Consider the following 22,659-nt stretch of genomic DNA (forward strand, 5'->3'; position numbering starts at 1 on the left):
CCTACTGTATTAAAAAAAAAATGGAGAGAAGACAAAAGAATGATCTATTTGAGATTGGCTCTGTATGAGAAATTGCTGAGACTAATTGACGGGACGGGTCATGGGTATTTATTATACTACTCCATCCACTTTTGTGCATGTTTGCAATTCTCCATCGTAATACATTTAAAAAGTTTATTTTCTGTTAAAGCAGAGTCTTCTCCAGCAACACAATTCGAAAGCATCAATTCTTCAGTGCTCAGCCTTCTTTATGGTCCAACTCTCACACCCATACGTTACTACCAGAAAAACCATAGTTTTGAGTATATGGTTTGTCATATATGGTTTGAGTATATGGTTTGTCGGCAAAGTGATGTCTCTACTTTTCAATATGCTGTCTATGTTTGTCATAGCTTTCCAAGGAGCAAGCATTTTTTAATCTCATGGCTGCAGTCACCGTCTGCAGTGATTTTTGAGCCCAAGGAAACAAAACCTGTCACAGCTTCCACAATAAGGCATCGGCATTCAAAGATTTTTAAAGCAAAACAAAAGTTGACTTTGAATTGGCTTAGTCTAGTCATAAACAGCATCCCGATCTCAACAGCCTCTGAGCAGCAGTTATGAAAGTAAGAAGTGCACACCTGATCGGGAGATATTGAGCTCTCTGCCTAAGCAGGGAGGGCGCCTCACCGCGGGTCTCACGATGGGAGTCAGAACCACTGCTCCCTGGAAGTCCGCCTGTGAGGCTCTGCAGTCCAGGCCCAAGAACACAGGTATGGTGGGGACAGTACTGACACGTGAGGCTGGACCCGGGATCCCCACTCCATTTCCTGGATGGTCTGTATTGCCGTGTGGCCAACCTTTCCAGGAAACCTCTCTCAGGACTGGGTGATGTGAGCCTCCACCATCACCCTTTCCTGACGCGCCTTCTGTTGCAGCGCAACTGCGGTTCTCCTGTCTAGAGGCAGCCATCCTACACACACACCGTTTCTGGACCAGCGGTTTGGCATGTGGGACTCCAGCGCCACATCCGAGGCAAGCAGGCTCCACACCTGGGTGCCATGCCTTCAGTTTCATGGGCCCCAGGCTGGCACCCCTAGGTTTGTCTGAGGGGCAGTTGGGAGGTCCACCTGTATCCCAAGCAGCTCCCCGGACTGGCTGGTCAGAGCAACAAGCAGCCTCTTTGAATGTGGGGAAGCCCTGGCTCCTACCCACTGCCTATGGGTGACCACCTCTGGCCCTGCTCCCAAGGAGGTGGGTGCCCGGATCAGCAGATGGGGCCACACAGGCACACACTCGATGCCAGAGACGGGACTGGTGGAGAAAGGCAGTGCTGGCCCCTGCCCAAGCCATGTCTCCTGCCCAGACGCCGCCTCCCTGTCAGCACAGGCACCCGCTGCAGCTCCTTGTTCTTTGCCTCCAGTTGGGCCTCCATCTGGCGCAGCCTATCCTCGATGCTGCTGTGTCTCTCTCTCCTGCCTGTCGGCCAAGAACAGCGTCAGCTCCGCTCACAACAACCCTGTCCTGACAGCACGCGGGCTGTGATCGCAGGGGCGGCAAGCGGGCCATGCTCTGTGCGAACCACGGGCCCTGGGTTCGCCGGGGGCATGCCCGCATGCCTGCTCACACAGCCTGCGCGGCTTCGTGTGTGACACATGGCTCACGGAGGATGCTGGTGACCAGCTCGTGAGAGGAGACGTGCTCCCCGTGCCCCAGGCCCCACACCCACGGCCGCTGCGCTCCCTCCTCTGACTGCCTGTGGCGAGCCCGCGTGGGCAGCAGACAGCGGCAAACCCGAGGCACACGTTCTACCTTCCTAAGCTGGGAAGGAAGTTCGAACCGTTTAGCCTCCTGAGTGGTAGAGCTTCCGGAAGACAAAAGGTCGGACTACAAGGCCGACTGGGGATGGACAGCAGAGATGCCAGGGGAGAGGAGAAACCAAGCCTGGAGAGGAAGATCACAGGCAGAAGGGTGCCCCCTGGCGGCTGTTAGTGACCCTGCTCTGGGAGGGTCTGTGAGCACCGGACACCGGCGGCCTCCCGCGACGTGATGGCCCCTCGGGCACTCACTGAGCTCCTGGCAAGGCTTCCGACAGCCACGTCAGCACAGACCCGGCCCGACTCTCTATGTTCAGCCAGTGCCCACCGGCAGCGCAGGGCAACACCTTTCCCGTCAGAAGGACAGGGTGGCTGGCTGGCTGGCAATGGGGTCGGTGCCCCCAGCAGCGCCACATCCCAAGGACATGGCCTCTCACCCACGGGCTTCTGGGGACGGCGAGTGGGGAGTGGGGCCTCGGGTCTGCACGTGCCCTGCTGGGACTTCTTTAACAAGTGTATGGATAACAACTTAAAACTGTGTTCATTACAGAGCTATTTTGGCCATCTCTTAAACGAGAATGGGATTTTTCTAGGTCTCTATCCTGCTAGGCTTTGAGTGGCTGACTGAACTCTGAGCAGCAGTGACTCGGAGCTGAAGCGTCCTAGGCACACACACAACTTGGGACAAAACTGGAGGGAAATTAACGTAGGGATGATGCAGAAGTGGGGCGTGCCTGACACTCAGGGAGCGCTCCCATCTCAGACGGGCAGCACGACCCCCATGTCTGCGCTCCTGTGTGGACTGAGCAGCACGGGCAGGGGCGCGGTGGGAGAGCAGGGGAACAGGCCCTCCCTGTGCCCGCCCCCCAGGGACCCAGAGCAGCACCTTGGAGAGCGAGGCCACCCTCTGCGCCTGCTCCGCCTCCACCTCGGGCAGCGTCTCTGCCCTCCGCAGTCTCTGCTGCAGCTTCTCTACCAGCTCCAGGCGCTCCTGCAACTGGCGGTTCTTATCCTCTGTCTACAAAGGGAGAGCAGAGGATCAACACAGGCCGAGAGGTGTAGCCACTGTCGCTTTAAGTAAGCTGAGACAAAACCTAAATGCACGTGTCTAGTGGATTCATTCTGTTTCGGAAGCTCCCTCAGGGTAAATTTTCTCTCAGTGTTCCTGGGCTTGGTCTCAGTGAGCAGAATGCCTCCTGCCAGAGTATTTGCTTTTCCTAAACATTCCCCAAGGACATCTTAAAAAAAGAAAAAAAAGTTCTTCTATATTAAAGAAGATCTGTAGAATCTTATTCATTCTTATCGACAAGTTACAGGAAGAAGGGTTCACTACAGACCCTTCTTAAAATATCACCAGAATCATCATTTAGAGGGAACCCTACCGACCGCAGATGGCTACGGGCGTGTAAGCCAAAATATGGCTTTCATCTCCTCTGAAATACAGACCTGATAAGAGCATGCCTGGTGAAATGCCAGTCAACTAGTATTTGTAAATGCACGATTATTCTTTTAACAGATCTTCTTACACTGAAAAACTTTCAATGTAGAACATTTAGACAGATTCTTTTTTAAAAAACAAAAAAAAAATTAAACTATCTATAAGCTCAGGTTCCTGAGAGGTTAGCGTTTGTTTCTAAGCAGCTTTCTTACTTTTTCTGTGTGCGTATTCCTCTGTGTACGTACACAAACAATATGCTATGCTTTAAAACCCGCAGAAAACAATAGCATATGGTACATAGTATTTTCTGATCTGCCTTTTACAGCCATTATTTTGTATATCGTGATGCTTTTAATTAGCATTCCCCATCATACTTTTCAATGGCTTTCTAGTATTTTATTTTTGGGGTGGGGACAATGATACACTTTGGCACACACCAGACTGACTCACTTTGTTTTGGAGAAGCCAGATTTGGTTTTCCTGGTTAAGTCCTGATTATCTGAGACCACTCGGGAACAGGAGCGAGTAAGGCTCACCACACCACAGGAAGTACAAACCCTAATCAGACCGGAGCTCTAACCCTGCCTTTTGTCACAGTGACCCCAGTTCCCAACAGGCAGCCAGCTGCCGTGAAGTTCCCTGCTGCTCTCTACTCTTTCGGTAACAACTCTAACAAGCCAACAGATTCACCTTCAAGTAAAACAAAAGAGTCAGGAATGGAATTCCACAAAATGGTTAAACCAAGTCCCAAATAATTCAAACCTGTAAGTTGCAGTCACCCGCAATTTTTTAAAAATGTATTTCCTTCCAGTACAGCTGATTTACCATGATGTACATCCACACTTTTGAACACAGTATTTTAGGGTCATAAGAACTTTACACTGGGACTTGATTTCCAATGTGGGAGTCACATGAAAAGATCTTTACCTTCCTTCCTCAGTAATTCACTACTATAAAAGTCAGACACGGTTCATAAAAGCCATTACCTGTCGATGCCTAGAATCCTTATTTGCAACTTCATTTTCAAGTTTATTACTGATGTCGTCCTAAGTTTCAAATCAAACATAAAGTTAACATCCTCAGAATAAAAGTCCTAGACACGGCAGTTTTCTCGGACGTGAGCAAAAATGCGCCTATCCCAAAGGTCACGTTTGCCACGATTGGCACCCATCTGTCTTAAAGTTCTGTCCAGCCACTTGGTTTACCAAGCTTCTTTTCTACGTAATAAACCCAAACAGCAAACGAAAAGTATACTAAACTACCCTGTTATTGCAAGAATTCCAGGAGGGAAGGTATCTGGCATGAAGTCAGGACCTCTGTCGGCTACACCATACAGGCGGGCTTGACCCAGAACAGGGAGGGACCTTCAACAGATCCAACGGGGAGCTCTGAGGCTCGTTTCCTCGAGTGAAAGTTGGAAAAGTCTCATGCAATTTCCTCAGAATTAAAGTAGAATATTAACGAGTGGAAACAGAAGTCAAATTGTACACAACTGGGAGCAGCCTTCTCAAGCCTAGTTCTTCAAAAGCAGAGTTACACCACATGGATGAAACGCTCAAACCAGGACCAGAACTTGCTGCTGGTGCAACTCCTGTCCGCCACTTCAAAATCCACTTCAGGTCCCTCCCTGGTCACTAAGTAACCAATGTGAGAGCAAAGTCCTAACTTTAAAAGTGAAAGGTCTTGAAAACGCATTTTCTAGAATTCTATACTTATTAAACTGTGCCACCTAATCTCCTGTTGCCAAAGAGTAGTGTGAATAGCTTATGCAAACCTGTGCAAATATTTCTGTTTTGAGTTCTCACACAGAATTACTCACACCAAGCTACTAAACAAGTACACCTGCTGTACCACATGTTGGAGGGGTTCTCTCTGAGACAGTCTCACGGGGGAGGGGTGGGCCGGGTGGGTGCTGTCTGTCTGTGCACAGAGGAGAGGCGAGGCTCACAGGAAGAGGCCTGAGTCCCCAGCACTCTCTGTTTTCACAGTGACCACTAGGGAGTTTCTCATAAATCAGGACACCCGCAGACATGACCGCCAGAGACATCACGATTCCACATGGTTACACAGCTCGGGCCTGAGGATCTGAGGGTGAGCAAACACCACTCGACTTGTCTGACCGCCGGTATCACTGTCACACATCCCTTCAAGGAGCGGAACCTCAGAAAACTCGAGAAGATGGCCAGGCAAGCTGCCTCAGCAGAGCCCACACAGCATGCTCCCATCTCTCCGAGAGAACAGGCTCCACAGGTGTCACCAGACTCGCCTGAGTGAATCAGAAGCAAATTTCAGCATCATCAGGAACACATTCGACAGGCAGTTGCGGGGGGCGGGGGGCGGGGATGAACCGGGAGACTCGGGTTGACATATATACAGCACTGATACTACACATAAAGTCAACGAGTGAGGACCTAGTGTACAGCACAGGGAAGTCCGCTCAGTGCTCTGTGGTGAAGCAAATGGGCAGGAAATCTAAAAGAGAGACAGATACGTAAATAGATAGATAGATAGATAGATGACTGATTCACTTTGCTGTACAGCAGAAATTGACACAGCAGTGTAAAGCAACTATACGCCAATAAATGAATGAATGGATGAATGAATTTTTAAAAAAGGAACACAGTGGGCCCCCTAGAACTTGTGGAAATGAGGAGTCCACACCCAGGGTGCGGCACAGCGTCAGGGCTGCCCTCACATTGGTCCACTGCCAACGGACCGCCTGGACCAGGCCTCTTCTACCCCAGAGACCTCGATGCAGAGGCAGGGAGGCAGCCAGTTGTGGTCTGTCCGGTGCTCTGCTCTTACTCACGCAGCCATCCCAAGGCTGAGATCCCCGGGAGAACAAGAAACCCACATTCCACCTCAGGACAACAGACACAGCTGCAGTCACTCACTTCGCGGATGTCCCGCTCAAGTTTTCTGTTCATGTCCTTGGACTTGAGGAGGTCCTTCCTGGCCGTGTCCAGGTCCTCCTCCAGATGTTTCACGTGGGCAGAGAGGGCTGCCAGGCGCTCCTCCATCTGGCTCTGCTCCCGCAACTGCCTCTCTATGATTTCCTGGAGCTCCATCTTCTTAACCATGTCTTCCTTGTGGCTTAGAGAGCCGTCGGAGGGTCTCTAAGGGGGAAAGGAAGCCTTACACAGCCTGGTTTTGGGAGGGAGGGAACACAGTACTTCCGGGCAATCTGTGAGGTCAAAACTGCCTTCTGCGCTCTGGGAGCTCACAGGACCCTCGTGGCCACTCAAACCTACATGGTGCATCGGTGAGAGGTCCCAACAGCCCCGCACAGACTGGATGGTAAGACGAGAACCAGACAGAGAGCGAGACCAAGGACTTGCCTTTCCATTGGCGCTTGGCATGTTTTCTTGCTCATGATGTACATCAAGCACCCTGTCCGTTAGTATCTTTTCCTGGTTATTCTCCTCTGAAAGAATCATCTGCTAAAACCAAAAAAATTGAATCAGAGTAAAGAAATAAGTAAAGACAGCAAAACTCCACCTGGAAAACTCAACTCTAAACTGAAAACACAACATAAAAAGAAAATACATGGTGATGCTATCCATCCCGAATACCACCAGGTGATTAGAGTCAGAATTTGTCTTCTACTGGACAAAGGGGTACTTAAGAGATCCTGCAACTCTGAGCCACAAGTCTAGTTTACTACTCATTAAAATAACCCTGGTGGGCGGGTCCTCAATCAGAAAGATAAATAACATCTGATGCCCACCACTACAGCCTTCATTCTTTTTTAAAATGAAAGGATTCAAATGACAAACCCTTCACGGAAATTACACAAAGACTGATCAAACTTACCTCTTTATGTGTGGCACCTAATTCTTCTTCTAACAAACTACACCTTTCGAGTGCTACTCGTAATCACGCTCTCAACTCAAATCAAAGGGGCCGAGTCACTGTGTGTTGATGTGTGTATATACGTTAGTACACTTCTTAGTGTATACTCACCCTAATACATGGATACTGTCACAGAATACCTTGAATGTCTCTCATTGATCTTAACATCAAGAGAATCTGCTTGTTAACAGCTTTAAATTCTAAGTTTGAGAGAACAAAATGTTCTCCTAAATTAATTATTACCCAGTTTTTAACTGCAAATTGATATACAGAATATAATAAATCTTGAGACATTCATGCCAACTAATACTTTTTAACTGGGGGCTTCCCAGGTGGCTCAGTGGTAAAGAATCCGCCTGCCAATGCACGAGGGCAGGTTCGATCCCTGGGTCAGGAAGATTCCCTAGAGTAGAAGATGGCCACCCACTCCAGTATTCATGACTGGGAAGCCCCATGAAGAGAGGAGCATGGTGGGCTACAGTCCACAGGGTTGCAAAGATTCGGACACGACTGAGCATGTATGCAGGCAACGCTTTTTAACCATATAAAACTCTGAATTCTTACAGAAAAAAATGTATATACAAGAATTCAAGACGCTCAAAAGTCAACTAGTTACATAAATATGTGCATCATCCGCCTAACAAGGCAGCAAGTGTACAAATCCAGGACGGCCGGATGGCTGGTACCTTCTCGTCCAGGGCCTTGTGGTGTTCAAAGAGCAATTTCAGCGCCCTGAGCACCTCCACCTCACTCCTCATGCCGGCTGGGGACTGCGCCTGCCGCTTGCCTGCTGTCATCCCGACGGGTGGAATATATCGCGAAACCAGGCACTCCAGGTGCTCCAGCAGCAGCTGCAGGGCAGGGCCAAAGGAACACCTTCAACCTCATGCTTGATTCAGGCCCAATAACTCCTCTCAGCCTCACGCTATAGCCGGAAACATGCTAAGGCACGTCGGAATCCTGCCAGTTCCGTCGAAAGTTAGAGTGGACTTCCCCAGGGGTCCAGTAGTTAAGACTCCACACTTCTTCAAGGATCATGGGTTTTAACCCCTGGTCGGGGAACTAAGATCCCACACAAAGTGTAGCGTGGACAAAAATGTAAGTTAAGAGAACTCCCCCCTCATATGTACTAAAATTACATTAGCTCTCATCAGAAATTTGAAGCAAGGTATGAGAACCCAGAACTGATCCACCCTGGTCTGTTCAGCGGGAAGATGTGGAAAATGACTTGAAAATCAGACAAAGTTTAAAGACAGCACACGGAGGCCAGCGGTGACCCCCGCGGGGCAAATGTCAACACGTGAGAATCCCCCTACTGACCCTGGTGTTGTTTCTTTCAGCTTTCAGCTGAGCGATTTCCTCTTTGGCTTTACAAAGCTGCTTCCTGTAGGTGTATCCTTCGGGAGTTGGAAATTCCTAGAAAACAGTTAAATGAGAAACTAAATGCAAACATAAATTAAAAAGAGAGCGAGACTGTGAAGACTGACCCTGTCAAGTCTCTCCAGGCTCCACACAAAGGATCTCCATGCCCCTCCAGAGAAGAGGGGTCCACTGACCCCAAGACCACACAGACCACCACAACTCAGACCGGCCTTCAGCCTCCACCTCGACCTGGCAGGCATGCGGCAGGAGAGAACCTGGAATCCAAGCCTGCCTTCTCAAGACCCAGGGACATTTGAGAAACTTTCCAAAACGTAAACCTAACAACAAAGTGGATAAAGAGATTCTTAAACGACACACAGACCTGGAGCCACTGGGGAAAGTGAAGAAAAAAAGGAAGGTCTACAAGGCCACGAGGCTTTGGAGTGTTCCTCTGGGAAAAAGGCGGATGGCACCTCAAAGCCATCTGTTAGCCTGACTCCACAGAAGCCACCCAGTCATTCAATCAACCGGTTAAAATGTTAAATTTATGTTATATGTACTTTACCACAATTTGCGTGCATGCGGGGCCATCCACGTGGTGAACTTGCTCAAACTGAACCACACGGGGTCTTTCGTTCTTCTATTTTTCTTTGCAGAAATTAAAAAAATCCTGGGCTACGTATCCACTACTACATACTGAGTTTTCAGCACCCAGAACAGTGCCCAGCACTTGTAAGAGGCATGCAGTAGACATGTGTAGCTATGAGGGTGTATGTCATACACGTAAGCAGTAGGTACCTGTCATTAAAATACTGGACACACTGGTGTGTGTTTTGTAACATGGGAGACATTAACGGGCTTAGCCGTTCTGCTTCAAGGACTGACTCTCTAGCTCGATCCTCATGCCCCAGAGATTCCTCCAGCCCGTATATCCTTTCTTTGCAAGAAGGGAGACATTAAGGGCCTTACCCTTTCTGCTTCAAGGACTGACTCTATAGCTCAGTCCATGTGCCCCAGTGACTTCTCCAGCCAGTGTTTCCCTTCTTGTGGGGCCCCCGCCCATCCTCCATGCAGCAACTGCACAACCTCTTACAAGGTAAACCTGCTGGGGTCGATCCTGCCCACTAAGGCCAGAATGCCCTGGCCGGCAGGGCCCACAACCATGCTAACAAAATGAAACACAACCCCAATGCTTCGCCGGGTGAGGGCCAATCTGACGGGCCCAGCCCCCGGCTGCTCTCACCTCAGGCTGCTCTGCTTCCAGGACGTGGGCCGAGGCCAAGTCCTTCCTAGTCTTCGCCTTTGCCTTGGGGTTGCAGCGCTGGAATAACGCCCAAAGGCGGGCCCTTCTGCGACCCATCCTCGCGGATAGGGGCAGCCCCCGACTCGGGGGCAACCGCTGTTTCACGGTAGGATACCTCGGCTACCGAGCTATCACCACCAATCTCACACTACGACCACCACTCTCACACACACTGCTCTCACACACCACTCTCACACACACCGTTCTCACACTATGACCACTGCTCTCACACTATGACCACCAAATGGCATGAAGGCTCCGCCTCCAGCACATCTCCCAGGAGCCCAGAACTGGAACCCACTCGGTCACAAGGGGCTCCGTGGCAACAGGGGGGCTGGGCTCAGGTCCACTGTCAAGGGTGCAGAGAGGGGAGAGGGGCTGCCAAAAAGTCAACAATTGAGTGCGCAGTGCAGGAGAAGGCAGGCTGTGCCCACAGCTCAGGCCCCCTGTCAAATACGACCCTGCAAGGTACTGGGTCACAGTCGAACCAACCAGTATAAACTCCTTCAGAAACCACCACCCCTGGGAATGAGCACGTCTTCTAAGTGGGCTTCTGCCCCCTCTACCCCCCAAACAAGCCTCCAGTGAGGCTACTGAAAGGGCAGCCCTGAACTCAAGGGCGTCCCCAGAACCCACTCAGCTGAGGAGGACTCACCACGCTAGCTGCCCCTCACTCTCACCCTGAGCTCGGTCCTCCCTGTCGGAACCCTCACTCGAGCTCAGCAAGGGCTTGACCAACCTCACTCCAGGCACTTAAAATGAACCCACAGTGGGTACAGGGGTTCATTCAACCTGCTGTGAACTCGCCCTCTTTACTTCGACCCTCGGCTGCCAGACGACTCTGCCCCGTGGGGACTGCATGGTGGAGGTTCAGGGGTGTCCCTGCCTCGAGCCCCGGCAGCCAGCACCTCCCAGACCCCGCCTGAGTCTCCCACCCCTCTCCTGGCTCCACTCCCACCCTCACGGTTCTCCACTCGCCAGGGCACAGGCCACTTGCTCCTGGCTCAGCCCGGCCCTCTGCTGTCATTTGAGGACCTCGGTCCCCAGGGTGCTTTGGGTCCTATATCCACCCATCTCAGCAATTACACACTCTGGGAGAGACAGGGTACAGTTTGGGGTCCTGCCCGCAGTTCACCCTGAACACGTTCTCTTTTTTTAGCTTTATCTACTGGAGTTCTCTGAGATGTGTTCTTAAAACATCAACTGTTGCTTTCAAAAAGACTGTAAGGTCACTGTGCTCAACTTTACGAATAAAATCTTCATTTTCCACCTTAAAGTGAAACTGGAGGGAAGACTAAAAGCAGTCATTTTTTCAAACTGAAAAAGAAAACCCACGTGTGACCATGTCACAGAATACAGGTCACGTAACCCCTCCCTCCTCAGCCTTGGCCTCCACCACCAGCAGCCCGGCAATGCAAGGCCTGCCCTGGGCCGCCAGGGGCAAGGGCAGAGGGGAGACCGGCTCCTCTGTCTCCAGGCCGCGTGGGCCGCCTGCTCCACCTCCTTCCCAAGTTCACGTGGCACTGAAACAGCCCAGGCAAGCTGGGGACTCTGACCAGAAACACAGCCATGGGTACCAAGCAAGGACCCCTGGTTCTTGTTTTCCCTGGTATCAAATTAACTTGATCAAGACAATTACTGTGACTGTTACATGTGGCTTCAGATGACAGAAGACCCCCCCCCCAGGGTGTCTCCACTTCCAGTGACAGACGCAAGCATCTTGTAGGTCAGCCTACCAAGAGCTAGAAAAGCTAAATAAGGTTTAAAAGAGGTCCTTAGGCAGCCACAATCCAAGATTTCAAACACAAGCGAAGCTCAGTGAGGGAGCTGGAGACTGAGAGGGCCGCTCGTTCCCTCGGGGCATCTGAGCAAAGCTGACTCTGTGAAGAAAAGGAAGGGAAAAAGTCAAGCAGAGGGGGCTGGCTAACACAGCTCTGGAGGGTTCCTTGGGCTGTGGAGACAAAAAGTCAAGCGCAGGCCTGACGAGTCAGTCTGGATGTCAGAAAACGTACCCAACACTCTGCCCAAACCGGCTGAGCGCTGACTATCAGTCACTTCCTGGTGCTCAGGAGAGACGGTGGGCTTCAGGACCTGCCGAGAACGCGGGGCCCTGGGAGGCACCCCAGGCTTCCAGACACTGGAGACGCTGGAAAGCTCCTCCCTGGGGTCGGGGGGGAAGGTGGGTGAAGGCTGCTGAGACTGAGCTTAAAAGGACCCCCAAGCCTCAAGTCCCTCAGGCCCTGAGTGAACAGACAGCTCTGTCCCCACTGGAGGTCTGCGTCAGAGGAAACTCTGGAGAACGCAGCATCACTCAGAACCTCTAGGGTTTTCCAAACATAATGTCCAACATGCAACCAAACAAGCAAAAGAGGGTGTAACAACAAACAGGACCAAGAGAAAAAGAACTGAACCAGATCCAGAGGTATGAGATATATATCAGCGTATCAGAGGTATGCTAGAGGTATCAGATGCAAATGTCACCTGTTCAAAAATATACTTGACAAAAGGAAAAATTTCTGAGAATCAAAACCAATCTAGAACTTTACAATAACAGTGACTGAATTTAAGAACTCAGTCTCTGGGCTTAACATCAGATTGGATGTAGCTGAAGAGACGATCAGTGAACTGAAGGACGGATCGGTTACAATATATATATAAGAGGGAAAAGGGATAGAATGTATTGAAGGAATCTGTTGTTAAACTATGTTGTTAAAAACTATAAATGGGGACCCTCATGGTGGAGAAAAGACAGAAAGGGGAATAAGAAATGCCTCCAGGGGCTGAAACTAAAGAGCCTCTTAGTGAAAGTGAAAGGGGAGAGTGAAAAAGCTGGCATAAAACTCAACATTCAAAAAATGAAGATCATAGCATCCAGCCCCATCACTTCATGGCAAATAAATGGGAAAACAGTGGAAACAGTGACACACTTTATTTTCTTGGGCTCCGAAATTACTGCAGATGGTGAAATTAAAAGATGCTTGCTCCTCAGAAGGAAACCTATGACAAATATAGACAGCATATTAAAAAGCAGAGACGTTACTCTGCCAACAAAGGTTCATTTAGTCAAAGCTATGGTTTTTCCAGTAGTCATGTATGGATGTGAGAGTTGGCCCATGAAGAAGGCTGAATGCCAAAGAATCAATGCTTCTGAACTGGGGAATTGGAGAAGACTCTTGAGACCCCCATGGACTACTAGGAGATCCAATCAGTCAGTCAATCCTAATGCAAATCAGTCCTGAATATTCATTGGAAAGACTGATGCTGAAGCTCCAATACTTTGGCCACCTGATGCAAAGAGCTGACTCATTGGAAAAGAACCTGATGATGGGGAAGACTGAAGGCAGGAGGAGAAGGGGACGACAGAGGATGAGCTGGTTGGATGGCATCACCGACTCGATGGACATGAGCTTGAGCAAGCTCCAGGAGTTGGTGATGGACAGGGAAGCCTGGCGTGCTGCAGCCCATGGGGTTGCAACGGGTCAGACACGGAGCGACTGAACTGACTGACAGGGACAGTGGTAAGAGTTGGTTCAAGAATCAGACCATTGAGTCAAAAATGAAAACCACACATTGGTTTCAGCAGCTCTGCGGGTGCCTAAGGCAAGAAGCAAATGTTCAAGCACTCAGAGGAAAAAGGGTGTGGCTTTTAACGGCACAACAACACTGAGAGCTGACTTTCCAAGAACAAGGAAGTCAGAAGATAATGGACTGGCATCTGTAAAATGCTGAAAAACAAATAACCACCAACCTGGAATTCTACATCCAACAAAAACTCTCTTCGAAAGTGAAAGCAAAATAGAGACTTTGAGGGCAAATGGAAATGAGACAACTCATCACCCACACACATGAACTAAAAAAAAATATTAAGGCAGTGCTTTGGGAAAAAGAAAAGTAGTCTCTGATGGAAATATAAAAAACAAGTAAAGACCAACAATGAGGTAACTGTGAGGGTAAATACTAACTCTACAAAACAATGATGTTAATGCCAAAAATATATCTAACCGTTTAAAGTGTGACAGTGACAAGGAGGAAACAGTCGTGTCAGGGAGGCAGTAAGAGTACTAAGTTAGACTTGAATGTAAAACACACGCTGTGTCTGCAAATGTACACCCAACAACCTGACAGAGGAGCACAGAACTAGAGAAACACTTCATACTTCTAAAAGAAGGCAAGAGCAAAGAACACAGACTAGGTGGGACAAACAGAAATCACACAGCAACATGGTGTCTACACACTGAAATATCAACATTATAAACAGAGCCAATACTCAAACTGATTCCAGTGAAAACTATACACTATTCAGAGGTACATGTTAAGATGGAAGGTCTTTTAGACAGGTGAAAGTAAAAGATACCCAAGCTAACACGGACAGAAAACTGACGTGGCAACATCACTGTCAAATAGTGTCTAAAGAAAGAAGCATTACTAGCAATAAAAAAGAACATCTCATACTGATACAAGTTCAGTCTAGCAAGAAGATGAGGATTCTAAACTTGAATGTACCTAATAACATAACCTCAAAATATCAATACATAAAAACTGACAGAAATAGAAAAGGAGTAACAGCCGAGTTCATAATCCCAGTGGGAGACGTTAAAGACACATCTCTCCTGGAACTGGGCTCCCTGGTACATAGTCACCAGCAACCATGAAGTACCTGAAATGTGGCTGGCTCTACAATGAGATGCACTGCAAGCCTGAAACACATGCTGGATTTTAAAGACTTAGCATGAAAAAAAGAACGTGAACTATTGCATTAGGTTTTATCATGTTGATTACACACTGAAATGATAATATTTGGGGTGTGTTAAAATAAAATATATTACAGGTAATTTCACCTACTTCTGCTTTTACTCAACGTGGCTACTGGAAGCTGAATTACATGAGTGACATACCTGATGTAACTGATACACACGGAACACTGCATTCCCACTGATACATATTATTTTCAAGAGCCCAACGAACATATAACAAAAAGAACATGTATTGGGCTATTAGGAAAGCTCGAATTATTTCAAAAGACTGAAATAATGCAGAGTATACTTAGGGACTGCAATGGGCTGACAGTTTATGGGCCCTCAAACTTCACCCCGCATGTGGTGATGATCCTAGGAGGCAGGCACTCTGGGAGGGGTCAGGCCAGGAAGGAATGGGCTCCCGTGCTGCGAGGACAGGGAGAAGCAGCAGGCAGTCTAGGAACCAGGAAACATGACTCACCAGACGTGGCACCTGCTGATGATCTTGGGACTCCCCAGCCTCCAGGACTACAAGAAACAACTTTCTGTTGTTTATCAGCTAGTCTACGGGATTTACAACAGTAGCCGAAAAAGACAGGGCTCTTTGATAGTGAAAAAGACAGGGCTCTTTGATAGTGAAGGACAGGGAAGCCTGGCGTGCTGCAGTTCATGGGTCACAAGGAGTCCGACACGACTTAACGAATGACCACCACCACCACCACCACCACCACGAGTTGATCTGAGTTAAGACTAAAACGGAACTCATGGCTTAGGCTATTTAGTCTGTTTCACACAGGCCAAAATGACTCGTATATTTTAAAGTATTTATCCAAAAGTGCCCCTTGATAGCATTTTACAGCCTGTACATAATAGGATGAATACTTTAAAAAAAATTTACTAGTCTATACTTCTAAAATATAATATTTCAAAATATTTTCCTATAAGAGACTTTGAATATTTTTTCAGTAACTCTCCCTCTTTCCCTCCATGACAGGCACTGAACAATGTTGAGGAAAAATCAGTTTGGTGCTAGGAAGTAACTGGCAGGATACGCGTGCGCGCGGGGCCTGGGTGCTGAGATGAGGGGTTCGGAGGTATCGGTGCCCTCCCACCCCCGGCCGCTCCAGACCCGGCCGCGATCACTGAGCGGGGCCATCCGGCCCCCCCGATCCCATTCGCTGCCCAGGCCCGCGCGGCCCCGGAGGTATTGGTCTTCGGGGCCCGCCGCCTCCCAACCCCTGCGGCCCAGGGGCCTCTGAACCTCCTGCGGGCCTAGGCGCAGGGAAACTTGAGCACCCAACTTCCCCAGCACCTGTCCGGTGCCCAAACCCACCAGAAGCCAGGGAGACACGGTCGACGGAGCGCCTCAGCCACGCCCCTTCACACTACCGACGCCCCCCTTTGACCCCACGCCAAGCCCTCCACCTTCCTGAGAGAGCAGACAAGCCACAGGCAGGCACACAGACAGACACACAGACACTCGCACACACGCATGCCAAGGGAGACACCTGGCCTGCGAAAGCTCCTCAGCCAGAGCCAGAGCACCTGGGAGAGGCCGGGGGCAGAAGAACCGGTCGGCGGCTGGCTGTCAGAAGATACAGAGGCAGAAATACATGAAGATTCCGAGACAGACTCCAAGATGGCAAGAGGAGATACACACACACACACACACACACACACACACACACTTGAGTGTGGTCTTTGGAAATACTTGTGTTCGTAGTTGCTGGGTTGAGCCCAACTTTAATACAACCCATGGACTGCGGCCCATCAGGCTCCTCTGTCCGTGGCATTTCCCAGGCGAGGATACTGGGAGTGGGTTGCCATTTCCTTCTCCGGCGGGATCTTCCCGACCCAGGGATCAAACCCCAGTCTCCTGCGCGCGGATGCCTTGCCATCTGAACCAGGACATTGCTAATTCCCTAGGCAAAATACAAAGAATAGAGCTCGTGTTCTACTAAATGGAAAGATGATTTCAAAAACAGAAGCTGTCCTTTGTTGGTATCTTTGAATCTTTATGTAGTTTTCGTTGATTTTTACTGTTAAGGCTAACTGAACAAGGCAAGAGAGAAACCCCAGAATTGAAAAGCAATGGACGTTTTTGAAAGAAACATGTGCAGGTGAAGCTCTCTTCCTTTTTGAGAGATGGTTAAATGCAAAATCTTGATGGAACACATATGAATTTTGTGCACTTTCTTTCAAATCTCCATGACGAACCCCTAAGGAGTCCAGGAAGAAAGGAGTAGAGGGGCAGACAAAAAGAGCAACCTTTCCCCTTCGTGCCATCTCAACCAGCTGCTTAGTTCCTTCATCTCAAGGACTATCATCTGGGCTTCTCTGGTTTGTCTGATTCTTGTTTTGGGGACCGTTTCTCATCACAAGGCTGTCAACACTGGGGGTGGGGTGTGTGTGTGGGCGGGGGAGCCCTACTTTCCATTCCACATGAGACCCAGTGGACAATCCAGGCCCTGCCCACTGCATTGAGTGTGCAGCAACAATATCAACGGTAATGCCGGTGAACAATGCGTATTCCTGGAATCCACTCCGTTGGCTACTGACTGTGTGTGGTGGTGGTCTGGAACCTAGAACTGGAAGCTTTCTGGATGATTGCAAATGACACCAAAGTCTGAGGACGATGGAAGATTGCCGGGGTCCTGCCCCGGCTGATCCAGGGTATTCGAAGCGGGGACGGTGTCGGCGACCTATTTATTTATTTAAATATTTTATCAAAGATATAAAGAGTAATAGGATGAGGATAGCTCAGTAGGAAAATTCAGTGGAGAAAAGAGGCTGAGTGGCTTGGTTTACGCGGGAGACCAGTAAAACTTCAAGACAAGAAGTTTGCACCACTTACGTAGGCCGCAGGCGTCCTTCCGTTCTCCCGAAGGAGAGGAGACACTGAGGCCTCCCCGGTCGGATCTTAGAAGCCCAGGCATAATTAGTAAGCATGGTGGGTTCCGCGCTCCAGATGGAGACTCAACCAGAGTGAGAGAGAGAGCGACATGGGGAGACCAGTATTTTGAGAAACTGATCCCAATTCTTTATTTTCCATGGTCTACTTTTATACACTGAGATGTTATGCAAAAGTCACATGGGGACAGCAGTCCTGACTTTCATTAAAGTCAGGTGCTTCACACAAATGTATACAGAGGTCTTAGGGGTGTTACATCATCTTCTGGCCAGGGGGCCCTGCTGACAATTTACGACCCTCTCCTTGTGACAGCGGTCAGTCAATCAGGACACTTATTTCTCCAGGGCTGATTATTCTCAAAACAGACGCCACCCAAATAAAGTTACATTCCTACAGGGTGAGGGTGTAGTGGGTTTTAGTTAAGGAAAGAATTTACTTAGCCTAAGGTCTAACGTGATTAATATCAAAGGTTAATTCTATATATTCATTAATGTGTGTAAGGGCAGGGGATATGGAGACTTAGCAACAAACATTGGCTCAACAAATGAAAAACCCTTCACCAACACAATTTCTAATTAGCCCATTATACTTATACTAATAGTTTTCTAACTTTTCTAAGGAACCTGTTTTTAGAAGGTTTAAAGCATCTTGTGCCTCTCACGGTTGGGAGGCTGTGAGCGATCACATGTGGCCGGACAAGCCTGTCAGGCAGGCCAGAGAACCTTCAGAGGAGTTTGTAGGTTAAAACACTCTTATCACGCCCAGGAATTATTATAAACTGGAGCTCTAAGTTAACTCCTTCTCCAAAAGAGGTGGTGGGGGACAGCCCCCCGTAAAGTCAGAGGTGTAGGTGAGCACAAAGTAGTAAAGTAGGCAGGCTCTGGTTATGGGGGTAGATGCTCGAGGATTTCCAGGGGGACTCCTGAGGCTCGATCCCGCCTTTGCGTATGTCGAGCCTCCTTCCTCATGACCTTTGCCATGGGCGGAGTACCTCACTCTGGCCCCCAACAGAAGATCTTCACATTTCTGCAAGAGCCACACACCTCCAGAAGGAACCACAAGACTTGCCTGAAATGGTCAAGGTATAAGTCTTGGACTCAACGTTGGAAGGTCTCCACCTTTGCTATGGAAGTCAAACGATCTTTCTTTGAAATGAAAATGGAGCATACTGAACGTTCACATGCTTCTAGAGCATTTGAAAAGCCCTAACTTGTAGAAATCTGCTGTACGAGTTCCTTGAAAGCAAGAACCTCTATGCATGGATATGTCTTCATGCCTTAGATTGTGCCTCGAATATAGTGTACACATCAACCCAGGAAAGGAAAGAATTGACTCGCCAAATATACACAGAGATCAAAAGTGCCGAGCCAAGTGACCCCTTGAGGCTTCCAAGAGCTTTTCTGTCTTTCACACACTAAGTAAATACTGAGCACCTACGATGAGCTAGGAGGCATGTAATAAGTTTCAGGGAATAGAAGGCGGAGAGAAGAAGACACAGAGTTCCTGCTTTCACTGAGACGACTCTAATGATACATGACAGGCAGATCCTTTGAGAACCTATAGAGGGGCCTCTTCCCTCACCACAAAACCTGGGTGTCAGGGAAGGCTTTCCAGAGGCACCATTTCGTTGAGGTCCATAGGTTGAACCTAGGTAAACCAGGGTTGAGATGCAGGAAGAATTTCAGGCAGGGAAAATAGCATCTTGGAAGGCTATGTGACCAGGGAAACTTAGGACATTCAAGAAACGAAAAATGCCCTATGGGATGGAAGCCAAAGAGTGCAGAGGGCATTCCAGGCAAAAGACATCAGAGAAGAACGTGAGGAGCAAGCCTGAAGGGAAGTGGTCGTATCTTCAATATGCTGGGAAAATACGAGAGCCGTTGGAGCAGGGAGGTGACAGCATTGCATCTGCATTTCCAAAAGGTCATCTTGCTCCACATCACTAATGATTGGAGAGGCTCAACTCCAAACTCCAAGGAGGGACCACTTCACATGAGTCCGATTGGGCCTCACTGCGATGTCTGTCAATAACCAATGCTGGAGAAGATGTGGAGCAAAGGGAACTCTCCTCCACGGTGAGTAGGAATGGGCGTGGGTAGAGCCGGTATGGAAAAGATTATGGAGGTTCCCGAAGGAACTAAAAGTGGAAGTAGCGTATGGTTCAGCAGTCCGACTCCCAGGCATAGATCCACCCACGGTATAAGTGAACAAGATAGATGCCCCGTTTGGGCACATCTATCTGTGCGTGCGCGCGCACATGCGCATGCGCGATGGCCTGCGAGGCAGGGGGTGGGGCGGGGGCTGGGGCTCTGGCTGGAGTCCGTGCAAGCCCCGGGATTGCCTGAGGCAAGCCAAAGGAGCCCCAGATGGAGACGGGACTGCCGGTCGTCGGGTGTCCTGGAAGCCGAATGCGAATGCGGAGGGGCTCGCGGGCCGCGCGGAGGCAACCCAGGTCTGCAGCGGGAGTCGGGGCCCCGGCCAGCCGCTCCCCGCGGCCCGGGAGGGGCTGGGGCTGCGGGGGGGATCCAAGAATCGGGACGCGCGGCGGGGGCTAAAGGACCTCTTCTGGTAGGCAAAAAGCCTCGAGCACCCGGGATTCCCAGGTGGTCTCCCATCCAAGATCCTAACCAGGCCCGACCCTGCTTAGCTTCCGAGATCAGACGAGATCGGGCGCCTTCAGGCTGATAGGGCCGGAGCCGGAGGCGGTTGGCTCGGGGCGCCCTAAGAGCCTTGCGCTTCGCCTCCCTTTCGCTCTGCCCTGCAGGTCGGGCCAACGGGCCGCACCTCTCGTCGCGGGGCGTGCTGTACTTGAGCCGCACGACCCGCGACCGGACTCCAGCCTGCTGACGCCGGCCCGCCCCCCCGAACACCGCCAACACCAGAGCAGCAAGCGCCTGGCCGGGCCCGGGGGCCCGAGGGGCTTCCAGGACCCCCCATTGACCGGGAGGGCGTGCGTGCGTGCGTGCGCGCGGGGCCTGGGGGCTGGGCTGAGGGGTGTGGAGGTCTCGGCGCCCTCCCACCCGCGGCCACTCCAGACCCGGCCGCGCTCGCTGAGCGGGGCCTCCCCCCGATCCCATGCGCTGCTCAGGCCCGCGCGGCCCCGGAGGTGTCGGTCTTCGGCGCCCGCCGCCTCCCAACCCCCGCGGCCCAGGGGCCTCTGAACCTCCTGCGGGCCTAGGCGCAGCGAAACTTGAGCGCCCAACTTGCGCGGCACCTGTCCGGTGCCCAAACCCACCAGAAGCCAGGAAGGCGCGGTCGAGCGGAGCGCCTCAGCCCCTCCCCTTCGCACTACCGAGGCCCCCCCTTTGCCCCCACGCCAAGCCCTCGACCTTCCTGAGAGAGCAGACGAGCCACAGGCAGGCACACAGACAGACACACAGACACTCGCACGCACCCACGCCAAGGGAGACAGCTGGCCTGCGCAAGCTCCTCAGCCAGAGCCAGAGCGCCTGGGAGAGGCCGGGGCCAGACGAACGGGCCGGCGGCTGGCTGTCAGGAGATACAGAGGCAGAAATACATGAAGATTCCGAGACAGACTCCAAGACGGCAAGAGGAGATACAGACACACACACACACACACACACACACACACACACACACTTGAGTGTGGTCTTTGGAAATACTTGTGTTCGTAGTTGCTGGGTTGAGCCCAACTTTGATACGACCCATGGACTGCGGCCCATCAGGCTCCTCTGTCCGTGGCATTTCCCAGGCGAGGATACTGGAGTGGGTTGCCATTTCCTTCTACGGGAGGCATCTTCCGGACCCAGGGATCGAACCCCAATCTCCTGCGCGCGGATACCTTGCCATCTGAACCAGGACATTGCTAATTCCCTAGGCAAAATACAAAGAATAGAGCTCGTGTTCTACTAAATGGAAAGATGATTTCAGAAACAGAAGCTGTCCTTTTTGGTATCTGTGAATCTTTATGTAGTTTTCGTTGATTTTTACTATTAAGGCTAAGTGAACAAGGCAAGAGAGAAACCCTAGAATTGAAAAGCAATGGACGGTTTTGAAAGAAACATGTGCAGGTGAAGCTCTCTTCCTTTTTGAGAGATGGTTAAATGCAAAATCTTGATTCAACACATATGACTTTTGTGCACTTTCTTTCAAATCTCCATGACGAAGCCCTAAGGTGTCCAGGAAGAAAGGAGTAGAGGGGCAGACAAAAAGAGCAACCTTTCCCCTTGGTGCCATCTCAACCAGCTGCTTAGTTCCTTCATCTCAAGGACTATCATCTGGGCTTCTCTGGTTTGTCTGATTCTTGTTTCGGGGACCGTTTCTCGTCACAAGGCTGTCAACAGTGGGGGTGGTGTGTGTGTGTGGGGGGGGAAGCCCTTCTTTCCATTCCACATGAGACCCAGTGGACAATCCAGGCCCTGCCCACTGCATTGAGTGTGCAGCAACAATATCAACGGTAATGCGGGTGAACAACACGTATTCCTGGAATCCACTCCGTTGGCTACTGACTGTGTGTGGTGGTGGTCTGGAACCTAGACCTGGAAGCTTTCTGGATGATTGCAAATGACACCAAAGTCTGAGGACGATGGAAGATCTTCACATTTCTGCAAGAGCCACACACCTCCAGAAGGAACCACAAGACTTGCCTGAAATGGTCAAGGTATAAGTCTTGGACTCAACGTTGGAAGGTCTCCACCTTTGCTATGGAAGTCAAACGATCTTTCTTTGAAATGAAAATGGAGCATACTGAACGTTCACATGCTTCTAGAGCATTTGAAAAGCCCTAACTTGTAGAAATCTGCTGTACGAGTTCCTTGAAAGCAAGAACCTCTATGTATGGATATGTCTTCATGCCTTAGATTGTGCCTCGAATATAGTGTACACATCAACCCAGGAAAGGAAAGAATTGACTCGCCAAATAGACACAGAGATCAAAAGTGCCGAGCCAAGTGACCCCTTGAGGCTTCCAAGAGCTTTTCTGTCTTTCACACACTAAGTAAATACTGAGCACCTACGATGAGCTAGGAGGCATGTAATAAGTTTCAGGGAATAGAAGGCGGAGAGAAGAAGACACAGAGTTCCTGCTTTCACTGAGACGACTCTAATGATACATGACAGGCAGATCCTTTGAGAACCTATAGAGGGGCCTCTTCCCTCACCACAAAACCTGGGTGTCAGGGAAGGCTTTCCAGAGGCACCATTTCGTTGAGGTCCATAGGTTGAACCTAGGTAAACCAGGGTTGAGATGCAGGAAGAATTTCAGGCAGGGAAAATAGCATCTTGGAAGGCTATGTGACCAG

At 50.1% G+C, this 22,659-nt stretch overlaps 1 protein-coding gene, 1 long non-coding RNA gene and 1 pseudogene across 12 annotated transcripts in view; 1 reads left to right on the top strand and 2 right to left on the bottom strand.

The window, feature by feature from the left end:
* LOC109578038 (liprin-alpha-1-like) overlaps positions 1-22,659 on the bottom strand; it is a 392,515-nt gene that overhangs the window by 244,665 nt on the left and 125,191 nt on the right. For 9 of the 11 annotated variants that reach the window (XR_011565626.1, XM_070785522.1, XM_070785526.1 and 6 more), the window contains 3 exons: positions 6,573-6,671; positions 6,129-6,350; positions 2,683-2,814 (listed from right to left, as the gene is read on the bottom strand). The exons of 1 other annotated variant lie outside the window; for it this stretch is intronic. Coding sequence is in view for 9 of the 10 variants with exons in the window: in XM_070785522.1 (XP_070641623.1) it covers positions 2,683-2,814; positions 6,129-6,350; positions 6,573-6,671 (453 nt within the window). In the remaining variant the exon portion in view is untranslated. The remainder of the gene's footprint in view (positions 1-2,682; positions 2,815-6,128; positions 6,351-6,572; positions 6,672-22,659) is intronic. One more of the 11 variants, XM_070785525.1, reaches the window with a different exon arrangement.
* LOC139182041 (uncharacterized) lies at positions 10,092-14,170 on the top strand. The gene is made up of 2 exons (XR_011565627.1): positions 10,092-10,296; positions 10,911-14,170. It is a non-coding gene; the product is annotated as an uncharacterized lncRNA (long non-coding RNA).
* LOC139182055 (5S ribosomal RNA) lies at positions 19,977-20,096 on the bottom strand (annotated as a pseudogene).

Source organism: Bos indicus, unplaced genomic scaffold (assembly GCF_029378745.1).
Source record: "Bos indicus isolate NIAB-ARS_2022 breed Sahiwal x Tharparkar unplaced genomic scaffold, NIAB-ARS_B.indTharparkar_mat_pri_1.0 scaffold_70, whole genome shotgun sequence".
Taxonomy (NCBI): domain Eukaryota; kingdom Metazoa; phylum Chordata; class Mammalia; order Artiodactyla; family Bovidae; genus Bos; species Bos indicus.